The sequence below is a fragment of the Mirounga leonina genome, unplaced genomic scaffold, assembly GCF_011800145.1.
Source record: "Mirounga leonina isolate KUSES-001 unplaced genomic scaffold, KU_Mleo_1.0 Mir_53, whole genome shotgun sequence".
NCBI lineage: Eukaryota > Metazoa > Chordata > Mammalia > Carnivora > Phocidae > Mirounga > Mirounga leonina.
This window is the reverse complement of record NW_023270807.1, coordinates 102189280-102214666: the sequence shown is the minus strand read 5'-3', so window position 1 is coordinate 102214666 and position 25387 is coordinate 102189280. Positions and strand designations below refer to the sequence as shown.

Genomic DNA, 25387 nt, shown 5'->3' with positions numbered 1-25387 from the left:
GGTCTGAAGAAACTGAAGGAGGTTCTTCAGCATCATCTTAATGAATAACCCAGAATAAATAGAACTAAGATGGCAAGTGCCTTCTCAGGAAATCTAAGCTTTATAAACAACAACAAAAGCCTGTAGTCTGACCAGTCTCCCTAAAAATTGTTTGCTACTGATCTGACAGGCAAAAGGTCAGCTGTTAGGCTCTTTTTGAAAGTTGATTTGAAAGGGGTGTGCTAAATGTCCTCACTGAACTGCATCACTTCCTTCCTGGGACCATCGGGGAACCTCCCCAGCCTTTCAAGATAGGTTCTGCTTAGAAAGGTCACCCGGGCGGTGGGAACTCCAGGCAAAAGTCAACGGCTAGGGCAGCGCATCTCTTCCCCGGCGCTCTCGGCCATTCCTTCTCCTCCTCTCCCCCCGTAGAAAGGTTAGCCGAGAGGGTGGGTCACGGCTCGGGTCTGCAGCTGTGGAGAAACGCCGGAGGCCGTGCATCTCCAGGAGGTAGGGGAAGCCTGCGAGAGCGCCTCCAGGCCCCGGTCCCCGCTCTTCCAGGGACCCGCTCATCCCGGAGCCGGGCGCGGGGCGCGGGGCGCGGGGCGCGGGGCGCGGGGCACCGGGCCGGGGAGGGGTGTGGCGGCGCAGGGGTAGAACCCGCATCCCGCCGGGGGGCTGAACCCGCCTGGCCGATCTCCGAAAGGAGCTTTAGTGCAGGGGGCGGGGGCGGGGGGGAGGGAGGCCTAAAACGCCAGGGTGCATCCGAGGGGAGGACCCGATTGCAGAGGGAGGGCAGAGTCGCCGAGCAGCTGGGCGCAGGAGTGAGCGAGTGTGCGAGCCGCCCAGGGGAGCGCGGCTGCTGATCTGCCGCGGGCAGGGAGACGGCCGGCGTGTTGTACTCCGTAACCAGGGCGGCCCGGCTCCCCGCAGCCCTGCAACCGCTCGCGAGCTCCCGGAGCCCGCGGCCGGCCGTGCGCTCGCTTTGCTGCCGGGAACCTGGACGAGCCTGGGAGAGTGAAGGTAAAAGGAAAGGAGGAAGAGCGGGAGAGACACGGAAGGAGGGAGAGAGAGAGAGAATATGAATGTGGGTGCAAGCCGAACAATTTGCAGACAAATTGTAAGCAAGTTTGTACTTGCACGCTGGGGTTGTGCGTGCTTAATGCGAGGGAGAGGGCGGTGATGGTGGTGTGCGTACGTGTCTGATACTCAGGGATGAGGAGATAAGGAGGTGGGGAGCGTCCTCCCTGCATCTCGTACGTAGATATCCCTATTAATATCCCCCTCTCGGATTGTCATTTCCGCTTGTGGCACTTCTCCGGGGCTCCAGTGATGCAGACGCGAAAGGCAGCCACCCTCTTGTGATGGTCGGTACTGTCGCTACTACCAGATGGGAGATGCAGGGCGTTGGGCAAATTCTAGGAGCCTCCCTTCCTCCACTCTCGACTGTTTTAGGAAGGGCTGGGGGAGGGGAAATGGGGAGCATGGCCCAGGGCTTGAAGACCGTGCGGAGGCCGGGGCTTCAGACTGCTGGGGGTGTCACCGTGCAATTGCTTCCAGGCGGAGCCTTCGCTAGAGGGCAAGATAACTTTCATCTCCTCTCCGGAAAGACTGGTTTCAGACGGAGGTTTTGCATTGCTGCGGGAGGAGTTCTGTGAAATGGTGGTTCACAGGGCGGCAGGTGCATGGCAAAGGGCAGGAAAATATTGCGAAGTAAAGCAGCTCTCGGCCGCTAAGCAAAGAAAGCCCGTCGGGAAGCCGGGCTGGGTGTGCTGTCCTGGGGTGACAGAGCTTGGAGGTTCCAAGTTCAGGCCCAGGCTAGGGAGAAACATCGGCTGTGAACCCAGTGTTAACATCCTGGAATGTTCATTTCTGGGCGTTTCAGTTTGGGGTGGAAAACCTGTATGTATCTGACGTTCTTCTGTGAACGTTAAGAAAGTTCTAAGCGAATTATTTTTCCCTTCTTGACTGTCTATATTTTTGTCTTCATCTTGACTAAAGGAAGCATTTGTATACAAAAGCGAGACTTGCGCAAGAGACAATGTAGTAATTTTCAGTTAAACAACAGTTATTAATATGACCCACATCTGTATAAAATGCTGATCTGATCCTTAGTCATGAAGATTCTTCTTTCAGAGGCTTGCTGTTCCCCATGATGAAAAAGATAAATAGTATGGATAAAAAGTTCCTGATATTGCCAGAACAGTGTAATAAACACGCATAGCTATTTTTTTTTCTTGTGTTTCTGAGCCCGTTTCTCACTTTGTGGCAAATTTAGAACAAAATGTACCAGATCAATGCTAACTTAATATGTTTCATGCTGAAGATAAAAGGCACGTCTTCAGACTGACTCAAATAATAATATTGCTAGCTTTTGATAATATTTGCTCCGCTATTACATTATAGACTCATTTTTATCTCTCTTAACTAATGATTTTTCACAAACTGGCTTGTTTCTGTTCTCATTGTCCCCATATAAAAATTCTTGTCACTTGATTCCTTCCTCTTGCCAGGGAGCAAGGGTTGGGAAAAGGTAGTTTACCGTTCAGAATCTTTCAAGAATTGCTTGTGTTGAATGTGCAGGACCGGCTCTCTAAGTCTGCAGCACACATAGCTTCTTGGAAATGAAAGGAGGTGTACCTGGACAGGATGTAGGAAGCCCACGGATGGGCAAGTTTGGTAGCGTTTTCTTAGCTCTAGATATTGCGGCCACACCCCGTGGCCTGACCTTGACAGGCACATGGGGCCCAAGGCTCCCCTGTGAGGGAATCTGCATTTCTCTTCCTCTTAGATGTGTTGTAGGTGCCCTTCCTTGTGATCTAATCCAACCAGAGCTAGTGTTTGGCAAGGCGTGTGATATATATACTCTAGCAGAGTAGGGGAGGAAGGTAGCAGATATCTTGGGGCCTGATTTGTACTCCAAGCTTACCAAAAAAAAGTTGAATCATGACGCTTCATATCTGTCATGCTGATCAGCTCTGTACTTCATCTTTTGCTTACTTGTTTACATTTTTGTTCTTCCATAAAAAGGACTGATTCTTATTACCCTGTACAGTTCATAATAATGAATAATTCACAGTACTATTCACTGATAACCCGTACACATACATTAGTAGTGTATTTATATTAACGCCAGATGTCCTTCTCCTTCCCTACTGCTTAGCCATCTTGGTGTTTATTAATTGGTACCATTGCTAAAGGATGAATACAGAAAAACAATAATTAAATTTAAAATTAGACACTTAATGTGACTCACTCCAGCAAAGGACTTAGATGTAAGGGGGTGGAGGTATATTTATTGGCTTTTTTATTTTTGTTTAATAGTGAATTTTAATCGGGGTCCTATCCTTATACATATTTAGACGTCTATTTTAGTAACATTTATGCTTCATGCTGCTCTGAATCTGTTTGTGTTTTATGGTCTCAGTCCATCGTTTTCAGGTAGAAATGAACCACATCATCTCTGGTGGTCGCAGAGTTTGCAATTTTCTGCTCTAGTTTCCCGATACCTAAAATTGTAGTTGCATTGCTTTACAATATGCTCTTGGAGCCTAGCAGTGTTCTTCCTAGTGTTTTCCTCACGCATTTCTTTTTAGGAGCACAAACAAGAAACTGTTTTGGCAGCTGGTTGTCCATTCTGCTTAGAGACTGGAGATACCGAGTTTTGATGATTCACTCCTGTGCTTTTCACAGGTGCCGCTAGAAGAATATGTGGTTCAGATAGGAGAATCCCCCGTGGCAGACAGTATTCCCCCTGCTTTCTGCACAATCAATACAGCAGATGGTTATTAATCGGGCATTCAGTTTGCTCGCACAGTTCCGTGGACAGATCTCACCCTACTTTGTTGCAGTATTATTGATAACCTCTACCCCTCTGATACATAAGCTCTAAGAAGGGCTTATCTGTCACGTTCATTGCTATTTCCTCAGTACCATTGTCCTTTATGAATAGTTTCTCAATACGTTTTTAATGATTGAAATAAGCATTGGGCTCTTAATTCTCTGCTAGGTGTGGTGGATGTACTTAGCTGCAGTGGGATCTTAGTTCCTTCTCCTGGACGGATTTGGAGATCGTGCTGGGACTGTTCATTGGTACACAATCCATCAATGTCTCCCTGATTCTCCCTTTCTATCCCAGTACTGGACCCCTCCCCACCACACTGCTGCCCACAGTCTCCTGCACCTATGAAAAAGTTTTTAAATTTCCCTGGGAATAGTGAGCTTGTTGACGGTGGGGGGCCTTCCTCTGATGTTCTGGCTCTGTAGGTCATGCCCACAACCAGAACACTGCTAGGTAATCGGTCAGTTCCACGAGTGAATTTCAAGCTCTCGTGACTTTGTACCAGTCATTATTTCAGCTGATACTTGTGCTGCCATTGGCTTTGCAACTGACAAGCCCACCAGAGAGCACCTCTCCGTTTTGGGCCCAATTCTCATATAGCGTATTGGAGAAACTGAGGCCAGGAGAAGAAAAATGGAAGCCAGTTATTTTCTGGAACTCTGTTACATGCAAACGATCTCCGAAGAATATTACATATTGATCTTTTAAAATTTAACTTATGCGGGGCACCTGGGTGGCTCAGTTGGTTAAGCGTCTGCCTTCGGCTCAGGTCATGATCCCAGCATCTTGGGATCGAGTCCCGTATCATCGGGCTCCCAGCTTAGCAGGGAGTCTGCTTCTCCCTCTGCCCCCCCACCCCCCACCCCACATGTGCTCGCGCATGCTCTCTCTCTCTCTCGCTCAAAAATAAATAAATAAAATCTTAAAAAAATAAATATAACTTATGCAGGATAAAATTAATTTAGCATAAAAGAGCTTCACTTCACAGATTAAGAAACAAGTGTTCAGAAAAGTTGTCTTTTCTTAAGGTCACATGGACAAAATTAAGACTCTGCTCCAGATCTTTCTTAGTCCATAGTGTGCGTATGTCCTGGTACCACACTCCTTGTGATAGGCCATCGTTGAGGACCTCCATACACAGAACCAGCTCAAACTCACCCAGCTAGCTGGAACAAAGCTAAGCCTAAAACTCCTATCTTCTAATCTCCAGTCTCCTTTTAGATTTGTTTTATTAATTTGAAATTTCTTATCATATCATATGTCCCTTTAAGTGACAGTATCAGTAAAAAGCAAGAATATCGTAATTTCACAAAGGAGGAAATGTGTGTATACATGAATGATGAAAGCAAAATATTTTATCTTATATCTGAAAAAGGAAGGATATTGCATTAACTTCTTTTGCAGTGAGGAGGAAGGAGTTTCCTGGGGGTTCTCTCATCGAGGGAAAGTATTATGAAGTTGACTCTAAAACAAAAATATAGATCGAGGGCTTAGCATGTTCTCAGGGAAGGGTGGGATGTCAAAACAAAACGAGTTACAGACTCTATGCCTGCAGAATGTTCACTGTGTACTCAGAGTGTGAGGCTAACAATGGTGATGAATAGAAGACAGATCGTATTTATAATAACATGGATTGTTAGTGCTGAGTCTGTACTGGAGTGTTGAGGGATGTTTCAAGAGAGTGTGGGTCCACGGGGCACCCGGGTGGCTCAGTTGGTTGGGCGACTGCCTTCGGCTCAGGTCATGATCCTGGAGTCCCGGGATCGAGTCCCGCATCGGGCTCCCTGCTCGGCAGAGAGTCTTCTTCTCCCTCTGACCCTCCCCCCTCTCATGTGCTCTCTCTCATTCTCTCTCTCTCAAATAAATAAATAAAATCTTAAAAAAAAAAAAAAAAGGAGTGTGGGTCCTGGGCCAGGTATTTAGGGATCCTTTGGACCTGCTCAGCTGACAGTGCCCCACACAGGGGAAAGTTGTTCAGCAAGGATAGGAGTATATGAGGTGAAGAGTGTTGGAAGTAACACCTGCATAGCCCTTCTGGCTGCTGAGCTCAGCTGATGGCACCAAGGCCCACAAATTCTCAAGTCAGAATCCTGAGGGTCATCCAAGACGCTCCGACAACCCCACCAACCGCTTCCTATCTTCCCTCCCTGACCTATCACCAAGTCCTGCACATTTTGCCTCCTAAAGGTTTCTTAGATTTTATCCTCTACTCACTCACTGTCCTATTTCAGTCTGCCATCATGTCCTATCTCGACTCCTACATTCCGCACTGATCTTTCTCGATCTTTCAGTCTTGTCTCCTACAGATACACCCTGAAAAATTGTATCTAGAATAATCTAAAACATACTTGGGCATTTCCAGTTTTAAAATCCCTCAGTGGTTCGCTGTTGCCTCCCAGAGAATCAGGACCAAGCTTGTGAGCATAGCACACAGGGCCCTCAACCATCTGGTGTTACCTCCTTCTCCAGCCTCAGCTCCAGAATGTCACCTGGTAGAGTCCTTCACAACCTAACCCTTGGTACTCCCACATAGAATCTTGTGTCCACGACTTGGCTTGAGCTATTCACACTGCCTGGACTCTGTCTTTCATATTTTTCTCCTGACTAGCTCTAACTCATTTACCAAGACTCAGTTCAGGGGTGAGCTCCCTCCCAGAACACTTCCAGAAACTTCTTATTGGTTGAGCGCCCATCCTTTGCATTTTCCATCTCTATATTTGTACTTGCCCATGGTATTATTATATTATTTTTTTTCTGTTGTATCTCCCACTGTGTTCAAAGCTCCTCAAAAATTAGAATCTATGTCATATTCATCTTGGTACCCCCAGCATTGAGCTCTGATATTCAAAATGCATTTGTTATACTGTAGAAGTAAGACTGGATACATAACCTGAACCTGGACATAGGCAAAGAAATTCTGAGTGTAATGTACCATCAAAAGAGAGATATATATATATATATATATATATCTTTATGTCAAATATGTCTCAAATATTTGATATATATCTCATATATACACCTATGGGAGAGAAGGAAATAGAGAGAGAGAGTTCAAAATTAGTCTATTGTGTAACATGAATGTGAACTAGAAGAAGGTAGAATCATGGTGATCTATAATGCAGTGACTTAGAGAAATCCTTTTTAATTCTATAATTCTTCATTGATAGTTAAGAGCCACGTCTTTTATGAACTCCAGTGCTGGGCAGGGGCTGACTTGGGATAGCTGAATTAAAATGAATTTCTTCCTTCCTCTCTATTTAGTATACATGTAGTTAGGTAGCTAGCTAGCTAGAGTTCAGAAAGTTATATTCTTGCATTTGGAGAACTTAACTTTCTAACAGTTTAGAGGAGCCATTTGTAAGATTTTAGGCACATCCCACTATTTATTAGTCTCCAAATTATGGTAGCTTTTGCATGTAAGCAAGTGGAATATTTTTCCCCAGGAGATGAAAGATGCTAATGGGCATATAATTCGAGCAGGGCCAAAGGCCTTGATGCATGATAGGCTAAGCATAAGTAATGATTTCTCCTCTGAGAATCCCTTGGAAAGCCACCCACCACGAGGTACTCCTCTAGTCCAGGAGCTGACAGGTATTGGGTCCTCCTTCTACTAAATATCTTTTCAAGTGGCCAAGAGAAGTCGATGTGTGTCTTCTACCCATTAAGGCTGTTCACTGCATCACTTCACCCTAACTTGCTGAGTGACCAGTGCATCCTTTCTTGCTCCACCATACCTTTCTGATGCTTTTTCACACAGGGCAGCAGCACCGTGCAATGTTTTGCATCCTTTTTGAGATAGTATTCTAAAACAGGTATGATCAGCTTTGCCTTCATGCATTCTAACCAGATACCAGTGTAAACTAGTATTCATAATGCCATTTTAAAATCAATTATAGTTTGTAATTATCTTTTATTATGTAACCAATCTCGCATAAATAAAATAATATTACTTGTATGACCACACGTTCAGGGTAAAATATAGTTTTTGATAGCACTCATAGACTCCCTCTGGCAGGTGGACCATCCCACATGTATGTGTTTTCTTTACAGGTTTGCCTTTACCATCCTCCCCTGACCCCATCCCATTCTTTTTCTTCACCTTCATCCTCATAAGGCAGAGATGCAGTGTGAACTGTAGTAAAGTGTCATCTCATGTGGGCCACCGTAGTGTGGCCCCTTGGTTAAGCTTCTTCCCCTGGGTGCATGTTCACCCTCCTTTCCTTTCTTCATTATTTACCCTCTGCATGGCAAAACCTTCTCTTCAACTAACCCTAGGGTTAGGAAATCCTTGTTCAAAGTAAATGTCTCTCAATATCAAGTGTTCATCAACTACTCTCCTGTCTCTTTTTCTCCTTGCTCAGTCCAGAATGATGACTTAAACTTGACCAAAACAGAGAATTCAGGAAAGGGTTAGAAGGGATATGGCCTCTCTGCCCTGGCCACCCCTACCCTAGCCTTCCAACCTACTTTAGAGACTTCTGTAGGGGAAGGAAAGAAGCTAAATCAAATCCATTTTGACTTCTAAAACCAGAATATTTGAAACTGACGCTTTTAGAATGAAATATTTTTACATTTTTACTGTTTTAATTCATCAAATTATTATTAGAAGTTAAGATTTTTTAAAGTTATTTTTATTTTTTTTTTAATTTTAATTCCAGGGTAGTTAACATACAGTGTTACATTGGTTTTAGGGTATACAATATAGTGATTCAGCAATTCTATGCATTACTCAGTGCTCATCTAGAAGCTAAGATTTAATCTCATTCTTGGAAGGTATACAAATGAAACAGCAAAATATATGTACAAAGTAGGCTGAAATAGCATAGATGAGAGAACTTGGGAATATTGAGAACTAGGACTCAATGTTTTGACTTCATAGTACATTCACTTTCATAGATCAATGGAGAAAGATTATAGTTTAAAAAGAACACTACATCAAAAACTAATGATGTAATGTATGGTGATTAACATAACATAATAAAATTAAATTAAAAAAAAAAAGAAAAGAAAACATGGAAGGGGCACCTGGGTGGCTGAGTTGGTTAAACGTCTGCCTTTGGCTCAGGTCACGGTCTCAGAGTCCTGGGATCCAGTCCCGGGTCAGGCTCCCTGCTCCTCCCTCTCCCTCTACCCTCCCCCCTGCTCCTGTGCTCTCTCTCAAATACATACATACATGCATACATACATATAATCTTTAAAAAGAAAGAAAACATGGAATAAGCAAACATTTCTTTTTCAGCAACCAACTTTATTATATATACATATCTCATGTATGCATTTATTTTGTCAGATCTAAAGATTCCTAGCATTTGCCTAGTACTTGATACATGTTTCACTTGGTAATGAATCTTCTATGCAAACTGAATAGAAATAGTTTTCTTTTTAGCATTAGGGGAACCTATGTTGATTTTTTTTTTTTTACTATTGTACTTTTTCTATTTGTTCTTCAGGTTCCTGAGTTCATTTAAGAGAACGGTCTTAAAAGAAGGAAAAGGAAAAGGGGTTCAGTCTTTGGAAGCGCTCCCCCCTCGCTCGCTGCTGCAAGGGCCTGGGATTCGTGTGTGACCCGATAGAGTGATCCGATAGATCTCGGGGAGCTGCGCTATGTTTTCCTGAGTGGCGTGCTTCTCCTCCACCCTGGGAGAAGTCTCTGGTGCGGGTTTCATGCTTCAGGAGGCACCATGGCGGCCTCCAGGATGGCCTCACGGTCTCCTCGGGACATTGCCAACGTGATGCAAAGACTGCAAGGTAAGGGGCAGAGATGTCACGGCTGGTTTTGTACTTTTAAGTACACTTTAAAGTTCAACGACCAGCTTCACTCAGGGTCTCTTCAATTCGCTTGCAGTTTCTTTCCGTTTTAGGAGACGACAGCAAGGAATCCCAAGGTGATGTCTCTTTTCCTAGCGTTTTCAGACTAGTCCCTGCTCTTTGAAGGTGCTGCCTTTTTCGTGTAGCAAAAGGACAAAGACCAAGCTCTCTGTTGGCTGGGTGTCTGCATTAGTGTGGCCTTGATGGTTATTCAGCGGCCAGTTGGGAATTAAGTTATTGTCAAACTGCCCTTCAATCACCAAGGACAATACCGCACGGTGACAGTGCACAAGGTTATCGTGACGATGGTGACAAAGACCGTACACTCTGGTCAAATAAGTCAACCAGTAGTTTACTTATCCCAACTGGGAAAGCCCTCAGAGATCTAGAAAGTCTTTAAGCAAAATGAGGTGATGAGGCCCAGAGGGTTTATGACGTGACAAGATTAACGGCGAGGGACAGCGTGTGGACTGGAGCCGAGTTCCCCACCACTGTTCTTTCTCTAACAGCAAACTGAGTTTTAGAAGAGAATTAGCAGTGAAATGTTATGGCAGCTTATAGATTAATTCTATAATGAATAAATCATGCAATTAACAAAGTCATTGTGAATTAAACATGCATTTAAACATGTATATTCCTTAAACCGTGGAAATAATCGTCTGTAAGAATATAAAACTATTGCTTCCTTGTCACAATCCTAATCCTTCCTCCCCCAGCTTCAAATGTATATTTTTAGATATAAAAATGTCCAAATTTAACTCTCTGTCAAGAGAGCTTAAAAGTAATGTTACACTTGGCTTTTTGTTTTTCTAGTCTTTCCAGCAAGTGATCATTGTGGTTCGGCACCACAGACATCATACTGATCTCTCACGGTCCCACTTTGCTTGCTTTACAGTGTATTCGATGTGCATAGCGGCCATTTCCAGCGAAGCACTCTTGACTTTCAAATATAGAAGAAAATCTGGGTATTCACAGCCCAGAGCATGCTCTCAGCTATAGAAAGGCAGGGAGTTTCTCCGTGTCTGACCAGTGACCACTAATTTCACTGAAGCTCCTGTAATCACAAGGCTCCCGCTCATGTTGATTGTCCTGGGCTGATTTTTGGAAGTTCAGTGCGAGTGGTGCTTGTTTCCCATTTATTGTTGGAAGATCTCATTGTCATGCCAGAAAGAGCCTGGTTGGATAAAAGATCAGATCCTTGCTGAATATGTGGGCATAGACCTCCTCCATAGACCAGAAAAACCTCTGATTCCGTCTACACAATGCCAAGGGTCTCCAACTGAAGTTGTACGTCTTTATTTGGGGAAATGGGATACTGAACTTGGAGTTCCATTTTTCTGTCTGTGTCTGTCTTTGCTGTTTCCTGGGCACAAATTCTTGAGCCATTTTGTGCCTCAGTGGCATCATTTATGAAATGATGGAAAGGAAACTAGCAGGTCCCTTCCAAAAGTGTGGGGGAGATAATTAGGTAATAAAGCACATTTTCCTTTGAGTCTATTAAATGTGAAAATTCTCTGGATGGCATACACACACACACAATAAACCAAAATTGTATAGATTAAGTTTGAAAAAAGTAATCTGGAATCAGATTATGATTCTACAGTTTACTCTTTATTCTTATTTTGGTTTGAATGAGTTTTTTTTTTAAACTAAGATAGTGGCTGGGGTAAGAAGAGAGGGAAGAGGACTGATGCCTCAGTGTTTTATTATTTTCTGTAGTGTACAGATAAGTGGTATTTCTTGAGAGGTGTGTGGGGAGTGGAGTCCCCACTCCCCTCCCATGCCTGGCCTGTGACAGTGGATGTCCTATGTAACATCTGTGCATTTTGGGACCCCGCTTGTAAAATGCGGACTGTTCTCACTCTGGATTGTTTCAAGCTCAGTGAGATGATGACAAAAGGTGCTTTAAAAATTATAAATACTGCCATCTGTGAGCTGTTCAAATAGTCACGGCAGAAAAGTGGACGAAGAGGCTTGATAATTTGTTGCAAATTTTTCTAGTCATGCAGATTTGAGGATGAATGTTAATGGTTTTATATATTCCGTGCTATCTAAAACTAGTAACTTTATTATATAATAAAGTGACTATACTCACTGTATTAATTACTTTCCCCTTACTAGTAAAAGAAAGAATTATAACATGTCATAAGGCTCTCTGACAAATTTAGAGCAATAAACCTTTTGATAGGAGACAAAATTTCTGAGCACTAGATATTTATCATTATTTTTTAGCATCAATTATTTTATACATATATATGTTATTCGTGGCAACAAAATGTAAGGTCTGTATTGCCACAAAATGCAATGGATCTAGCCTACAGCAGTGGAAACATGTAAGGGCTAGAAGTGAATGTGATCTGGTGGCTGTTCACATATTGATCTACTGGGTTACTTGTGCTGATTCATCTGGCTAGGTCTGTGTCTCCCCTGCATCTCACTTCTCATTGTGCATCCTGCTGATGCTTGGAGCCCAAGCAAGAGTCACCTCCCTGGACAGAGGAGACCTGTTTTCTGTCAAGGGTATTTAGTGATTCTTCTTGCCTGCTGGAACCTCCAAACCAGTGACCATGGTGCTAATAAATGGAGGGCTGGTGTTATTGCCCAGATAAATGTGACAAATGAGGGGATGTGTTTGAGGAAAAATAAATCTGTTACCTTAAATAGAACCAGAGTTGCTATTTGCCAAGTTCAAATCCATAAGAACATCCTTCTAGAATCCCCTTTTCTTTGCTCAGATAGATAATCCAAGCAACTAATGTTTTTTTTCCCCCTCTTGGGTTTTATTGTCATATCAGATCTGCGTATAACTAATAAAAATCATGTAGCTTTGAATAGCGGCAACTTGGCTTTGCTCTCTTGCTTATTTAGTTTACAACCATAATTGTTGACTGTTTGTCTGCTTTTAATTTTTATTTCTAGTGCTAGGAAACTGAAGCACACACAGATGGCTTCGTAAGTTAGCTGCTACTGTAGCAGTTCAATATTTCACCTTTGCCAATATTTGTGCTTGTTTGAGCATAATGTTTTAGGCTGGGATCCTGAATTATGGATGAGCAGGCCGACTGCAGTGCAGAGTTTCATTTGCTCTTAAGAATAATGAAGGTTTCTGTAACTTTCATCAATTTAAATATAACCTTAAAAGCAAATACAAGGCAATAGGATAATACAGGAGTATTAAAACTTTAAATGCACATAATTAGTATATACATTTTCTGCTCTTTAAAGGCTAACTAAGGGGACCCATTTCATGGTGGCTTATGGAGTGGCTTTAGTTTTTAGTCACATCTAAAAAAAAGTAGATGTCTGAACTCTTAAGATTATAAATTTCTTTAAGTTACTGACAGTATCTTTGTAGATTTCATCATGCTGCTGCATAACGTCTGCTTAAAAAAGATTTGTTGAATGGCTTTTATCAAATACCCTTTTTTTCATTCTTTTATTTGAAGATAATCTAGCAAAGTTTGAGGATTTTTAAATTAACATATTTAAATGTTTGTTATTGTAAGACAGGGCAGCATCCATGCAATCTTACAGAGTGAGTGGTAAATGCCAGAGAAGATTCAAAATGGGCATACTATGGTGTCTATATAGAGATTACTTTGATAAAAAAGGAGGATTATTGATTGCAAGGTCGAGTTTTTATTTTTAAACCTGTGAATAAATTCAAAGAAAAAGAAATGAGAACAGTGATAAATATGTATTCCTGGAGATATCTCTTAAGTTTGCTAACTGTTCAGTAAAAGATAATCATGGCCTCACTCTAAAATTGCTTTTATGACTAACTTTAAACTCTTTTTGGTTAAATATAATATTTCCTCTGAATCCGTTATACTGTAAAAGAAAACTTCAGACTAGCAAATGAGTTAGCTGAAAAGTAGAATCAACAATAATAAATAAATAATGAAGTAATTTTTGGTATTTAATTTTTTTAATTTAAATTCAAGTTAGTTAACATATAGTGTAGTATTGGTTTCAGGAATAGAATTTAATGACTCCTCACTTATATACAGCACCCAGTACTCATCCCAACAAGGGCCCTCCTTAAAGCCCATCACCCACTTAGTGCATCCCCCTCCCTCCCTCCCCTCCAGCAACCCTCAGTTTGTTCTCTATAATTAGAATCTCTTATGGTTTGCCTCCCTCTCTGTTTTTATCTTATTTTATTTTTCCTTTGCTTCTACTATGTTCATCTGTTTTGTTTCTTAAATTCCACATACAAGTGAAATCATATGTTATTTGTCTTTCTCTGGCTGACTTATTTCACTTAGCATAATACACTCTAGGTCCATCCAAATTGTTGCAAATGGCAAGATTTCATTCTTTTCTGTTGGCTGAGTAATATTCCACCTTATATATGCACCACATCTTCTTTATCCATTCATCAGTCAATGGGCATTTGATCTCTTTCCAAATTTGGCTATGGCTGATAGTGCTGCTATAGATACTGGGATGCATGTGTCCCTTTGAATCAGCATGTTTGTATCCTTGGGATAAATACCTAGTAATGCAATTGCTGGGCCATAGGGTAGTTCTATTTTTAACTTTTTGAAGAAATTCTATATTGTTTTCCAGAGTGGTTGCACCAGTTTGCATTCCCACCAACAGGGCATGATGGTTCCCCTTTCCCCTTATCCTTGCCAACATATGTTTTTTCCTGAGTTGTTTATTTTTGCCATTTTGACAGGTGTGAGGTGGTATCTTATTGTAGTTTTGATTTGTATTTCCCTAACGCTGAGTGATGCTGAGCATATTTTCATGTGTCTGTTGGCCATTTGGATGTCTTCTTTGGAGAAATATCTGTTCACATCTTCTGCCCATTTCTTAACTGGATTATTTATTTTTCGGTTGTTGATTTTGATGAGTTCCTTATAGATTCTGGATACTAGCCCTTATCCAATATGTCATTTGCAAATATCTTCTTCCATTCCGTAGGTTGCCTTTTAGTTTTGTTGATTGTTTCCTTCGCTGTGCAGAAGCTTTTTATTTTGATGAGGTCCCAATAGTTCATTTTTGCTTTTGTTTCCCTTGCCTCTAGAGATGTGTCTAGTAATAAGTCCCTGTGGCCAAGGTCAGAGGTTGCTGCCTGTGTTCTGCTCTAGAATTTTAATGGTTTCCTGTCTTACATTTAGGTCTTTCATCCATTTTGAATTTATTTTTGTGTATGATGTAAGACAGTGAGCCAGTTTCATTCTTCTGCATGTCGCTGTCCAGTTTTTCCAACACCATTTGTTGAAGAGACTGTCTTTTTTCCATTGGATATTCTTTCCTACTTTGTTGAAGATTAGTTGGCCATAGAGTTGAGGGTCCATTTCTGGGTTCTCTATTCTGTTCCATTGATCTATGCGTCTGTTTTTGTGCCAGTACCATACTATCTTGATGATTACAGCTTTGTAACAGAGCTTCAAGTATGGGATTGTGATGCCTCTCACTTTGATTTTCTTTTTCAACATTACTTTGGCTATTCAGGGTCTTTTCTGGTTCCATACAAATGTTAGGAATTCTGTGAAAAATGCTGGTGTTATTTTGATCGAAATTGCATTGAATGTGCAGGTTGCATTGGGCAGTATAGACATTTTAACAATATTTGTTCTTCAAATCCATGAGCATGGACTATTTTTCCATTTCTTTGTGTCTTCTTCTATTTCTTTCATAAGTGTTCTATTGTTTTCAGCATATAGATCTTTTACTTCTGCTATATTGGTTAGGTTTATTCCTAGGTATCTTATGGTTTTTGGTGCAATTGTAAATGGGTTTTTGGTGCAATTGTAAAAAGATTCCTTGATATCTCTTTCTGCTGCTTCATTATTAGTGTATAGAAATGCAACAGATTTCTGTACATTGGCTTTTATATCTTGCAACTTTGTTGGATTCATGTATGAGTTCTAGCAATTTTTTGGCTGAGTATTTTGGGTTTTCTACATAGAGTATCATGCAATCTCCAAATAGTGAAAGTTTGACTTCTTCCTTGCTGATTTGGATGCCTTTTATTTCTTTTTGTTGTCTGATTGCTGAGGCTAGGACTTCTAGTACTATGTTGAACAACTGTGGTGAGAGTGGACATCTCTGCTGTGTTCCTGACCTTAGGAGAAAAGCTCTCAGTTTTTCCCCATTGAGAATGATATTTGCTGTGGGCTTTTCATATATGACTTTTATGATATTGAGGTATGTTCCCTCCATCCCTAATTTCTTGAGGGATTTACCAAGAGAGGATGCTGTATTTTGTCAAATGCTTTTTCTGCATCTATTGAGAGGATCATATGGATCTTATCCTTTATTTTATTAATGTGTTGTATCACGTTGATTGATTTTCAGATATTGAAACACCCCTGCAGCCGAGGAATAAATCCCACTTGATAGTGGTGAATAATCCTTTTAATGCACTGTTGGATTCGATTAGCTAGTTAGTATCTTGTTGAGAATTTTTGCATCCATGTTTATCAGGGATATTAGCCTGTAATTCTCCTTTTTAGTGGGGTCTTTGTCTGGTTTTGGAATCAAGGTAATGATGGTCTCATAGAATAAGTTTGGAAGTTCTCCTTCCACTTCTATTTTTTGGAAGAGCATCAGCAAGAATAGGTATTCATTCTTCTTTAATTGTTTGGTAGAATTCCCCAGGGAAGTTGTCCGGCCCTGGACTCTTGTTTGTTGGGAGATTTTTGATTACTGATTCAGTTTCTTTGCTGGTTATGGGTCTGCTCAAATTTTCTGTTTCTTCCTGTTTCAGTTTTGGTAGTTTCTATGTTTCTAGGAATTTATGCATTTCTTCCAGATTGCCCAATTTGTTGGCAAATAATTGCTCATAATATTCTAATTGTGTTTCTGCAGTGTTGATTGTGAGCTCTCCTCTTTCATTTGTGATTTTATCTATTTGGGTCCTTTCTTTTTTCTTTTTTATAAGTCTGGCTAGGTGTTTATCAATTTTGTTAATTCTTTCAAAGAAACAGTTTCTAGTTTTGCTGATCTGTCCTACTTTTTAAAAATTTCTATCATTTATTTCTGCTCTAATCTTAATTATTTCTCTTCTTCTGATGGCTTTAGGCTTTATTTGCTATTCTTTTTCCAGCTCCTTTAGGTGTAAAGTTAGATTGTGTATTTGAGACTTTTCTTCTTCTTGAGGAAGGCCTTTATTGCTCTATACTTCCCTTAGGACTACCTTTGCTGTGTCCCAAAGGTTTTGGGCTGTGGTGTTTTCATTTTCATTTGCTCCCATGTATTTTTTTTTTTATTTTATCCTTAATTTCCTGGTTAACCCATTCAGTTTTTTAGTAGAATGTTCCTCTTTTTAAAAGATTTTATTTATTTATTTGAAAGAGAGAAAGAGTGAGAGAGCACAAGCAGAGGGAGCAGCAGAGGAAGAGGGAGAAGCAGGTTCTCCACTGAGCAGGGAGCCCAACATGGGGCTCCATCCCAGGACCCTGGGATCATGACCTGTGCCAAAGGCAGACTCATAACTGACTAAGGCACCCAGGTAGCTAGTAGGATGTTCTTTAACCTCCATGTATTTGTGGTCTTTCCAAATTTTTTCTTGTGATTGACTTCTAGTTTCATAACACTGTGGTCTGAAAATATGCATGGTATGGTCTCAATCTTTTTCTATTGGTTGAGTCCTGATTAGTGACCCAGTATGTGGTGTATTCTGGACAAAGTTCCATGTGCACTTAAAAAGAATGTATATTCTGCTGCTATAGGATGTCCATCTGGTCCAGTAGGTCATTCAAAGCTACTGTTTCCTTGTCGATCTTCTGCTTAGATGATCTGTCCATTGCTGTGAGTGGGGTTATTAAAGTCCCCTCCTATTATTGTATTATTATCAATGAGTTTCCATAAGTTTGTTTTAATTGATTTATATATTTGGCTGCTCCCAAATTGGGGGCATAAAAATTTACAATTGTTAGATCTTCTGTTGGATAGACCCCTTTATTATGATATAGTGCCCATCTTCATCTCTTATTACAGTCTTTGGTTTAAAATCTAGTTTGTCTGATATAAGTATGGCTACTCCAGCTTTCTTTTGATGTCCATTAGCATGATAGATAGTTCTCCACCCCCTCCCTCTGAATCTGGAGGTGTCTTTGGGTCTAAAATTAGTCTCTTATAAGCAATATATTGCTGGGTCTTGTTTTGTTTTGTTTTGTTTTGTTTTTTTATCCATTCTGATAACCCTATGCCTTTTGATTGGAGTATTTCGTCCATTTACATTCAGAGTAATTGTTGATAGATATGAATTTAGTGCTATTGTATTACCTGTAAAGTTGTTGTTCTTGTAGATTGTCTCTGTTCTTTCTAGTCTTTGTTGCTTTTGGTCTTTCTTTCCCGCTCAGCGGGTACCCTTTAATATATCTTGCAGAACTGGTTTAGTGTTCACAAACTCCTTTAGTTTTTGCTTGCCTTGGAAACTCTTTATCTCTCCTTCTATTCTGAATGACAGCCTTCCTGAATATAGTATTCTTGGATGCATATTTTTCTAATTCATCACATTTAATATATCATGCCACTCTCTTCTGGCCTGCCAAGTTTCTGTGGACAGGTCTGCTGCCAGCCTTATGTGTCTAGCCTTTAGGTTAAGGGTCTTGTGTCCCTAGCTGCTTTCAGAATTCTCTCTTTATCTTTGTATTTTGCAAATTTCCCTATATGTCTTGTTGATTTTGATGTTGTTTTTGTTGATTTTGAGGGGAGTTCTCTTGTCTCTTGGACTTGAATGCCTGTTTCTTTCCCCAGATTAGGGAAGTTTTGAGCTATAATTTGTTCAAATAAACTTTCTGCCACTTTTTCCCACTCTTCTTCTTCTGGGACTCCTATGATACAGATATTACTGCGCTTTGTGGAATCACTGAGTTCCCTAAGTCTATATTTGTGATGTGATAGTTTTCTTTCCCTCTTCTTTTCAGCTTCATTATTTTCCATAATTTTATCTTCTACATCACCTATTCATTCCTCTGCTTCTTCCATCCTTGTTGTGATTACACCCAGTCAGTTTTGCATCTCAGTTATAGCAGTTTTTATTTTGGCCTGACTAGTTTTTAGGTCTTTTATCTCTGTAACCAGAGTTTCTCTGGTGCCTTCTATTCTTCTTTCAAGCCCAGTTAGTATTCTTATGATTGTTGTTCTAAATTCTTGTTCAGATATATTGCTTATATCTCTTTTGAGCAAATCCCTGGCTGTGATTTCTTCCTGATTTTTCTTTTGGGGAGAATTCCTCTGTCTTGTCATTATGTCTAGGTTTCTGTCTTTTGTGTGTTATGAAAGCGTGTTATGTTTCCTATTCCTGAGAGTAATACTATATTAAGAAGGAGTCATACACTGTCTAGGGCCTGGTGCTTCAGGAAGTGTTTCTGATGTATGCTCTGTGCACACTGTTATTGGGTTTTGGCTGCTCTTTCCCAGAGGTCAGTCCTTTGCAGAGTTCCTCCTTATTTACAATGCGGAGTGTTTGGACATTTAACTAGGTGTGCTTTGATTTGTTTGTTAAGGTAAGCCTGGGGGGAAAGAAAAGGAGATCCAAGAAAAAAAAAAGGAAAAGGAACAAAAAAGCAAACAAACAGACAAATAAAAAACTGTAAGCCTGATTCCAAAGAAGAAAGAAATAAAATTAAATTTAAAAAATAATTACAAAAAAAACCCCCAAAAATAAAGCCTGGTCCTATTTCCACCAGAACTGAAGCTGATGGTTTGGAACACTCTATGATCAGTAGACTTGGTGCATGTGGTGGAGCCTGTGTTGGTCCCCTGAGGGAGAGGCCCAATGCGCTGGCTCATGGTCAGATCTGTCCTAGCAAAGATGCCCCTGCAGTGTGCAGGGGGTGGGGTTTGGTGTAAGGGACTCCAGCCTCTACTGGAGGCACTGTGTTTCTCTCTGACATCTGACTGTGCTGGTGGGCTGGCCAGGGGGAGGGGTGGAGGATGGTGTCACTCTGCCTTCTTGTCCCAGGGGAGGGGAACTCATGGCTCCCGTTGTTCAGGAGGCCCTCACAGAAAAGTGAATAATCTCCCCTCCTGTGTCTCAGTATTTCATCAGATCCCTGCCCTCAACCTGTCTGTGCCCAGGCCATCTGGGGCCCAACTGGGGTCTGGTGCCACAGTTCTCCTGTGTTTTATCTCTGTCCAGTGGCTGGATTCAAAATTCCAAATCTTAAATAACCCAGCAAGGCATGGACCCTCTACCCTACCCCAGAGGAGAGCCTCACAGCACTGTGTCTGGCACCATTCTGTCTCAGAAAAACAGTTGCATGGCTGGGCAGGTGCCTGGAGTCTATGGTGAAACAAAGGAAAAAGTTGTGACCAAGCTGTCTGCCTTCAGAATGCACCTCTGTCCCTTTCTGTTGAATGATTACTCAATGGCACCCGGTGGGCCTCTTGTCCTTAGAGAGGCAGTATACCCTCTTCCAAATGTATTCCAGGACAGGGCACATTCTCTCCCAGTACAACCCAGGGTATCCCCACACTATGGCATCTTGCTTGAACCCTACATGCTGCGCTCTCTCCTGCTCCCTTTCTCTCTCCCTGACTTCTCTCCATGAAAAAGGCCCCCTCCCCTCTGTGGCACCTTGGGTTTCTCTTGCCCAGTTCACATTTCTGAACCTCACATCTGTCATGTTCTCTTCCTCCAATTGTGCAGATTGCTTTCTTAATCTTCAGATCAATTTCCTTATTGTTCAAAATGATTTGTTGTTAATCTAGCTGTGTTCGAGGGACGAGGCAACTTCAGGGTCCCCCTGCTACTCTGTCATCTTAACTCCTCCCTTTTAGTTTAACATTTAGCTTCAGGGAAGGAAAGGCTTGCCTTTTATGATGATTCTGGGGTTTTTTTTAGAGTGCCTTGAGAGATTAAGTTCTAAATTTTATTACTCTGACTTAATGACTCTTCTTACTAAATCTCAAAATATTATCAAAAATCCATTTACTGTATTTAGGCTGAAATTCTCCTTTACTTTAATCTTCCTTCCTGTAATGAATGTTGTGTGCTAGTCCCTCAGATTTAAATACTAAGCAAAACTCAGCACAAAATAATGATCATTTGTTTATATTTTGGAACATCATGGTTAAATAAATATTTAATGAATAAATGGATAAATCACAATCCCTAAATTAATCAGTTGAAAATGAAATTAGTCAAGACACATGTAAAAGCAAAGGGAAAAAAAAACCAATAAATTGAGTCCTACTTTATTTGCCATCTTTAAAAGAAATTTTATATCTGAGTTTTATTTTTAATTAAACTTGATTTTGACCATAAAGTCATTGTAAGGATACATATCTAACCTGAACAAGTTCCCATGTTGACTTCTCAGATATGTGCATTGGTTTTTTTTGTTTTTTGCTTTTTTCTCATTTAATTTTATTAACATTTATAAAGCATTTTTACCTTGGGGTGCCTGGGTGGCTCAGTCAGTTAAGTGTCTGACTCTTGATTTCCACTCAGGTCATGATCTCAGGGTCATGAGTTCAAGCCCCGTGTGGAGCTCCCTGCTCAGTGGGGAGTCTGCTTCAGATTCTCTATTTCCCTCTACTTCTGCCCCTCCCCATGCTCACACACACTTTCTCTCTATCTCAAAATAAATAAAATAAGTCTTAAAAAAATACCAAAAAGCATTTTTACCTTCCTTCTTCCAATTTTCGCTTATGTCAGTTCTAGGTTCTCATACCCTGTACTCATTTATCTATTGTATTTCCTTTCCGCCCCAAGTTTTTGTTTAAATTCTAGTTAGTTAACATATATGGTAAAATTGGTTTCAGATGTAGAATTTAGTGATTCATCACTTACATATAACAACCAGTGTTTATGGGGTGCCTGGGTGGCTCAGTCGGTTAAGTGTCTGACACTTGATTTTGGCTCAGGTCATGATCTCAGGGTTCTGGGATCGAGCTCTGCCTGGGGCTCCATGCCAACTGGGGAGTCTCCCTCTGCCCCTCCCCCTGCTCACATGTTCTCTCTCTCTCCCAAATAAATTAATTAATTAGAAGCAAAACAACCAGAGTTTATTGTGTTTTGCTTTTTAATTTGAATGCTTTAAAAATATTTTTCCTTCCTAATGGTATATTATATGTTCATATTACTTTTAAATGCATTAATGTGTTTACATTTGAATAATGCCCTGTCCTCCAAGCCTTTCTATTTGCAGAGCCATTTTATCTATTACACATCATGGAGAAAGTGCCAGAGGCCTTCGGGATTTTCTTTTCTTTTTTTTTTTTTTAAAGATTTTTTTTTTTATTTATTTATTTGAGACAGAGAGAACGAGAGAGAGAGAGCATATGAGAGGGGGGAGGGTCAGAGGCAGAAGCAGGCTCCCTGCCGAGCAGGGGAGCCCGATGCGGGACTCGATCCAGGGACTCCAGGATCATGACCTGAGCCGAAGGCAGTCGCCTAACCAACTGAGCCACCCAGGCGCCCGGCCTTCAGGATTTTCAAAGGCCTGCAAAAATATTAGCTCTCAGATAGAAAAAGAAAACTGCTAAATCAAAATTAACAGAGGTTTACAAATGCTAAAATTATGTCAACTAGTCAAATGTAAGTCAAGTTAATTCAAAAATTATATATATGTTGTATGTGTAAATATATTTAAATATGCAGTGTGGGTATACTTTGTTGATCTTGATATAGTGTGTGGCAGGCCCCTAAATATAAGAACATCTGACGCCTACAAATAGAACATAAAGCATTCCTACACATTGCTTACAAATTAGTTCCTCTTAATATACCACTTAATTTTGTTACTTCCATGGTGAAAATCTTCCTTCACTTCTTGACCTCTCTATTAATGTCCCATCTTCTTGACTTGGCTTCTTTATTCAAACTTCATTTTAATTGTCCAACATTTGTCTCCTCTCGCTTCCCTACCTATCCCTGAATATCTGCCAAATGCCATTACTTGCAATGCTCTCAAGATGCCCTAACTCCTCTGTGTCCTTCTGGGGCACTTTTAGAAATGAGCTCTGTTGATTGCTTCTAAAACTCGACTTATCTTCAAGGTTCAACTTAAATTCAGCCTCCTCCAGGAAGGCTCTATTGCTGATGTAATCAGAAGTTCTATCTAAATCCCTTTAGCACTTCGTAACACTATTACTGAAATTATCTAGTATTGCTTTGCATTATGTTACGTGTATGTGGCTAATCCACCCACTCAGAATATAAACATCTTAAAGGCAAAAATTGGGTCAAATTCATATCAGTGCCCTACACATTGACTAGGCAGTGCATTTCATAATGTGGACTTCATAAGTATTTGCTGAGTGAATACAGTATAAATATGTAATATCATATTGATTTTCAGTGGTGGAAGCGGGGTGACCAGGAGGGGGATAATTTGGATAAGTCACAAGAGAGATTAAAGTGGCTTGGACTAGATATTAAACAGTGGATAGAGAGAGAACTGGTAAAAATCTGGATATATTTTTAAAGTAAAGCTGAAATAATGTGCCCATGGATTGAATGTGGTGTATGAGAGGGAGGAAAAAAGCTGGCTCCCTCATTTTTCATTTTGAATGAGGTAAGACAAGAGACTGTTGGGAATAGGGTTGAGGAAAACCAAAAGCTTTTTTTGGATGTGTTACATTTTAGAAGGCTGGTGGATAACCCAGAAAGTAGCTGGGTATATATGACTGTAGAGATCAAGGGAGAGGACACAGCTGGAGAAACATTTGGAGATCCTAAGCATACAGATAGAATTTAAAGCTGTGGGGTTGATTGACACCACCCAGAGAACAAGGACATAGGGAAAAAAAAGGTTTGGAACATAGAGCATCAACCACTGGTGGTTAGGGAATGAGAGTCCCACATATGAGACTGAGAAGCTGCAGCCTAGGTGGTAAGAAAAAGAGGAGAGAAGGAAGATCTGGAAGCCAAGAGAAGAGTTCAAAGAGGGAGTGATCAAGTGTGTTAATGCTGTTAACATTCTTTATATGTTCATGCTTCCAAATGTTTATGGTATATAAAAAGATTATGTGTTTATATATATAAATATCAGGGCTGAGTGAGCCAAGTACATGTGCATATAGTTTCAAATTCATTTCTGGAAGAATAAAAGAATAGTCCTGTGCATTCCCCAGAAAGAGTTGCAAAATTCTTGGAAGTTAATTGGATAAAGCAATTCCTTAAGAATTTATTAAATATAAATCTGTATTTCATGTAGAGTCCAATCAAAAATGCATCCTAGAATAAAATGTCTCTCACTCTGGCCCTAATAAGTCCTCTATTCTTATGGAGCGGGGTCCCTGCTATGGACTGACAGATGGTCCTCATGAGAACAGTGCTCCCACTGATGCCATTTTGTGTGTGACTGTTGCATCTCAATGCCTTCCTTCCTTGTGCACCTCCTCCCCTCATAAATCTCCACTTGCACCCCTTGACATATTTTTCTAGGCTCTTTCCACATAATAAGATCAATAGCATTCCTCTTGTGTTTTGGAGAAAATCTCATGGAGTCAGTGTCATGTATTTTCATTGTTTGGGTCATTGTTTAATTAGTTTCTCCAGGGCATAGTTCCTTGAAAAGAAATGAGAAAGCATGACATTATGTGTTTGGATTATCTGAAACATAGTGAGGACTCTGAGATTTTCTCTCCATCAAGACTGGGATGCTACCCTTCCCAAAATTACTGTACCTGACTTTGGGAAAACTACATTTGCCCTGAGGAAAACTCGTAGTACTGGTAGCTCTTTAACCCTACTTTTGTTGGATCAGACTGGGGCCTTGGGGTAACCTCTGACAGGGATGAAGACCACACTGGTGCTCATGAACTTTAGTTTCATTAATGTATATTTAGGGTAATAGATACCTATAAAGGGAGAAAAATACTGGACTCTAAATTTCATGATAGGGGCACCTGGGTGGCTCAGTCGGTTAAGCAGCTGCCTTCGGCTCAGGTCATGATCTCAGGGTCCTGGGATTGAGCCCCACGTTGGGGGGGTCCCTGCTCAGCAGGGAATTGCTTCTCCCTCTCCCTCTGCCCCTCCCCTGCTCACTCTCTCCGTCTCAAATAAATAAATAAAATCTTTTAAAAAATTTTCATGCAATAAATCCCTCCTATATCTTAAGAGCCTTACAAAAACAGTTCATATTCTGAGTAATTATTTTTCTCTTTTATTTTCTTTCTAATTGGGGCTGATGGGACTATTGATGCATTCTTTACATGGTATTCACCCTACATACAGAGTTCCTGTTTGTTGTAGGACATTCTATCATTTAATTAAGCAATTATTACTCATTAGGTATTCAGGTAATCATGCACTCACTTGAACAAGTAAGAAGTTATTGTATAAGAATATATGCAACTTTGCCGTAATGCTGAGAATAGGCAAATCATAACTTTTTGTTTGTTTCTATTCAAATAAATGCATGGAAATATCTGGGAGAAGGAAAAATTGGTGACTGCCTCAAATAGGGTCTGGGCCAAATGATTTATGTAAGATTTTGAATTCCTTAGATATAGTGAAGTTTGCTTCAGTGTTTTTAAAAATGGTTTCTATGGTAACTTATGTTCTTTTTTTTTTTCATTGTTCACAATGACCTCTTGCATCAAAAACAAACAATTCCTTCCTTTACTGATACTAATCTTTCATGTTTAGTAAACACTGGTCTCCACCCATGTTTAAAAAAATTATTTACCTTGAATTACACAATTGTTCTCCATTCTTCTGCCTGCTTTCTCCTCACGTGTCACCAACACTATTCACATGGCACTTTGAATCACTTTTATCTGTTTATTCTTTATTATACTACTGACTTGTTTACAAATTCGGGAAGAAGCTTCAGATTTCCA

At 40.6% G+C, this 25387-nt stretch overlaps 1 protein-coding gene across 1 annotated transcript in view; it reads left to right on the top strand.

Moving 5' to 3' along the window:
- The first annotated feature begins 283 nt into the window (after positions 1-283).
- The window catches only part of SYNE1 (spectrin repeat containing nuclear envelope protein 1), a 428272-nt gene continuing 403168 nt past the window's right edge, over positions 284-25387 (top strand). Inside the window, exons 1-2 of the mRNA XM_034991032.1 lie at positions 284-489; positions 9271-9568. Coding sequence (XP_034846923.1) covers positions 9502-9568 — 67 coding nt within the window. The 5' untranslated portion in view covers positions 284-489; positions 9271-9501. The remainder of the gene's footprint in view (positions 490-9270; positions 9569-25387) is intronic.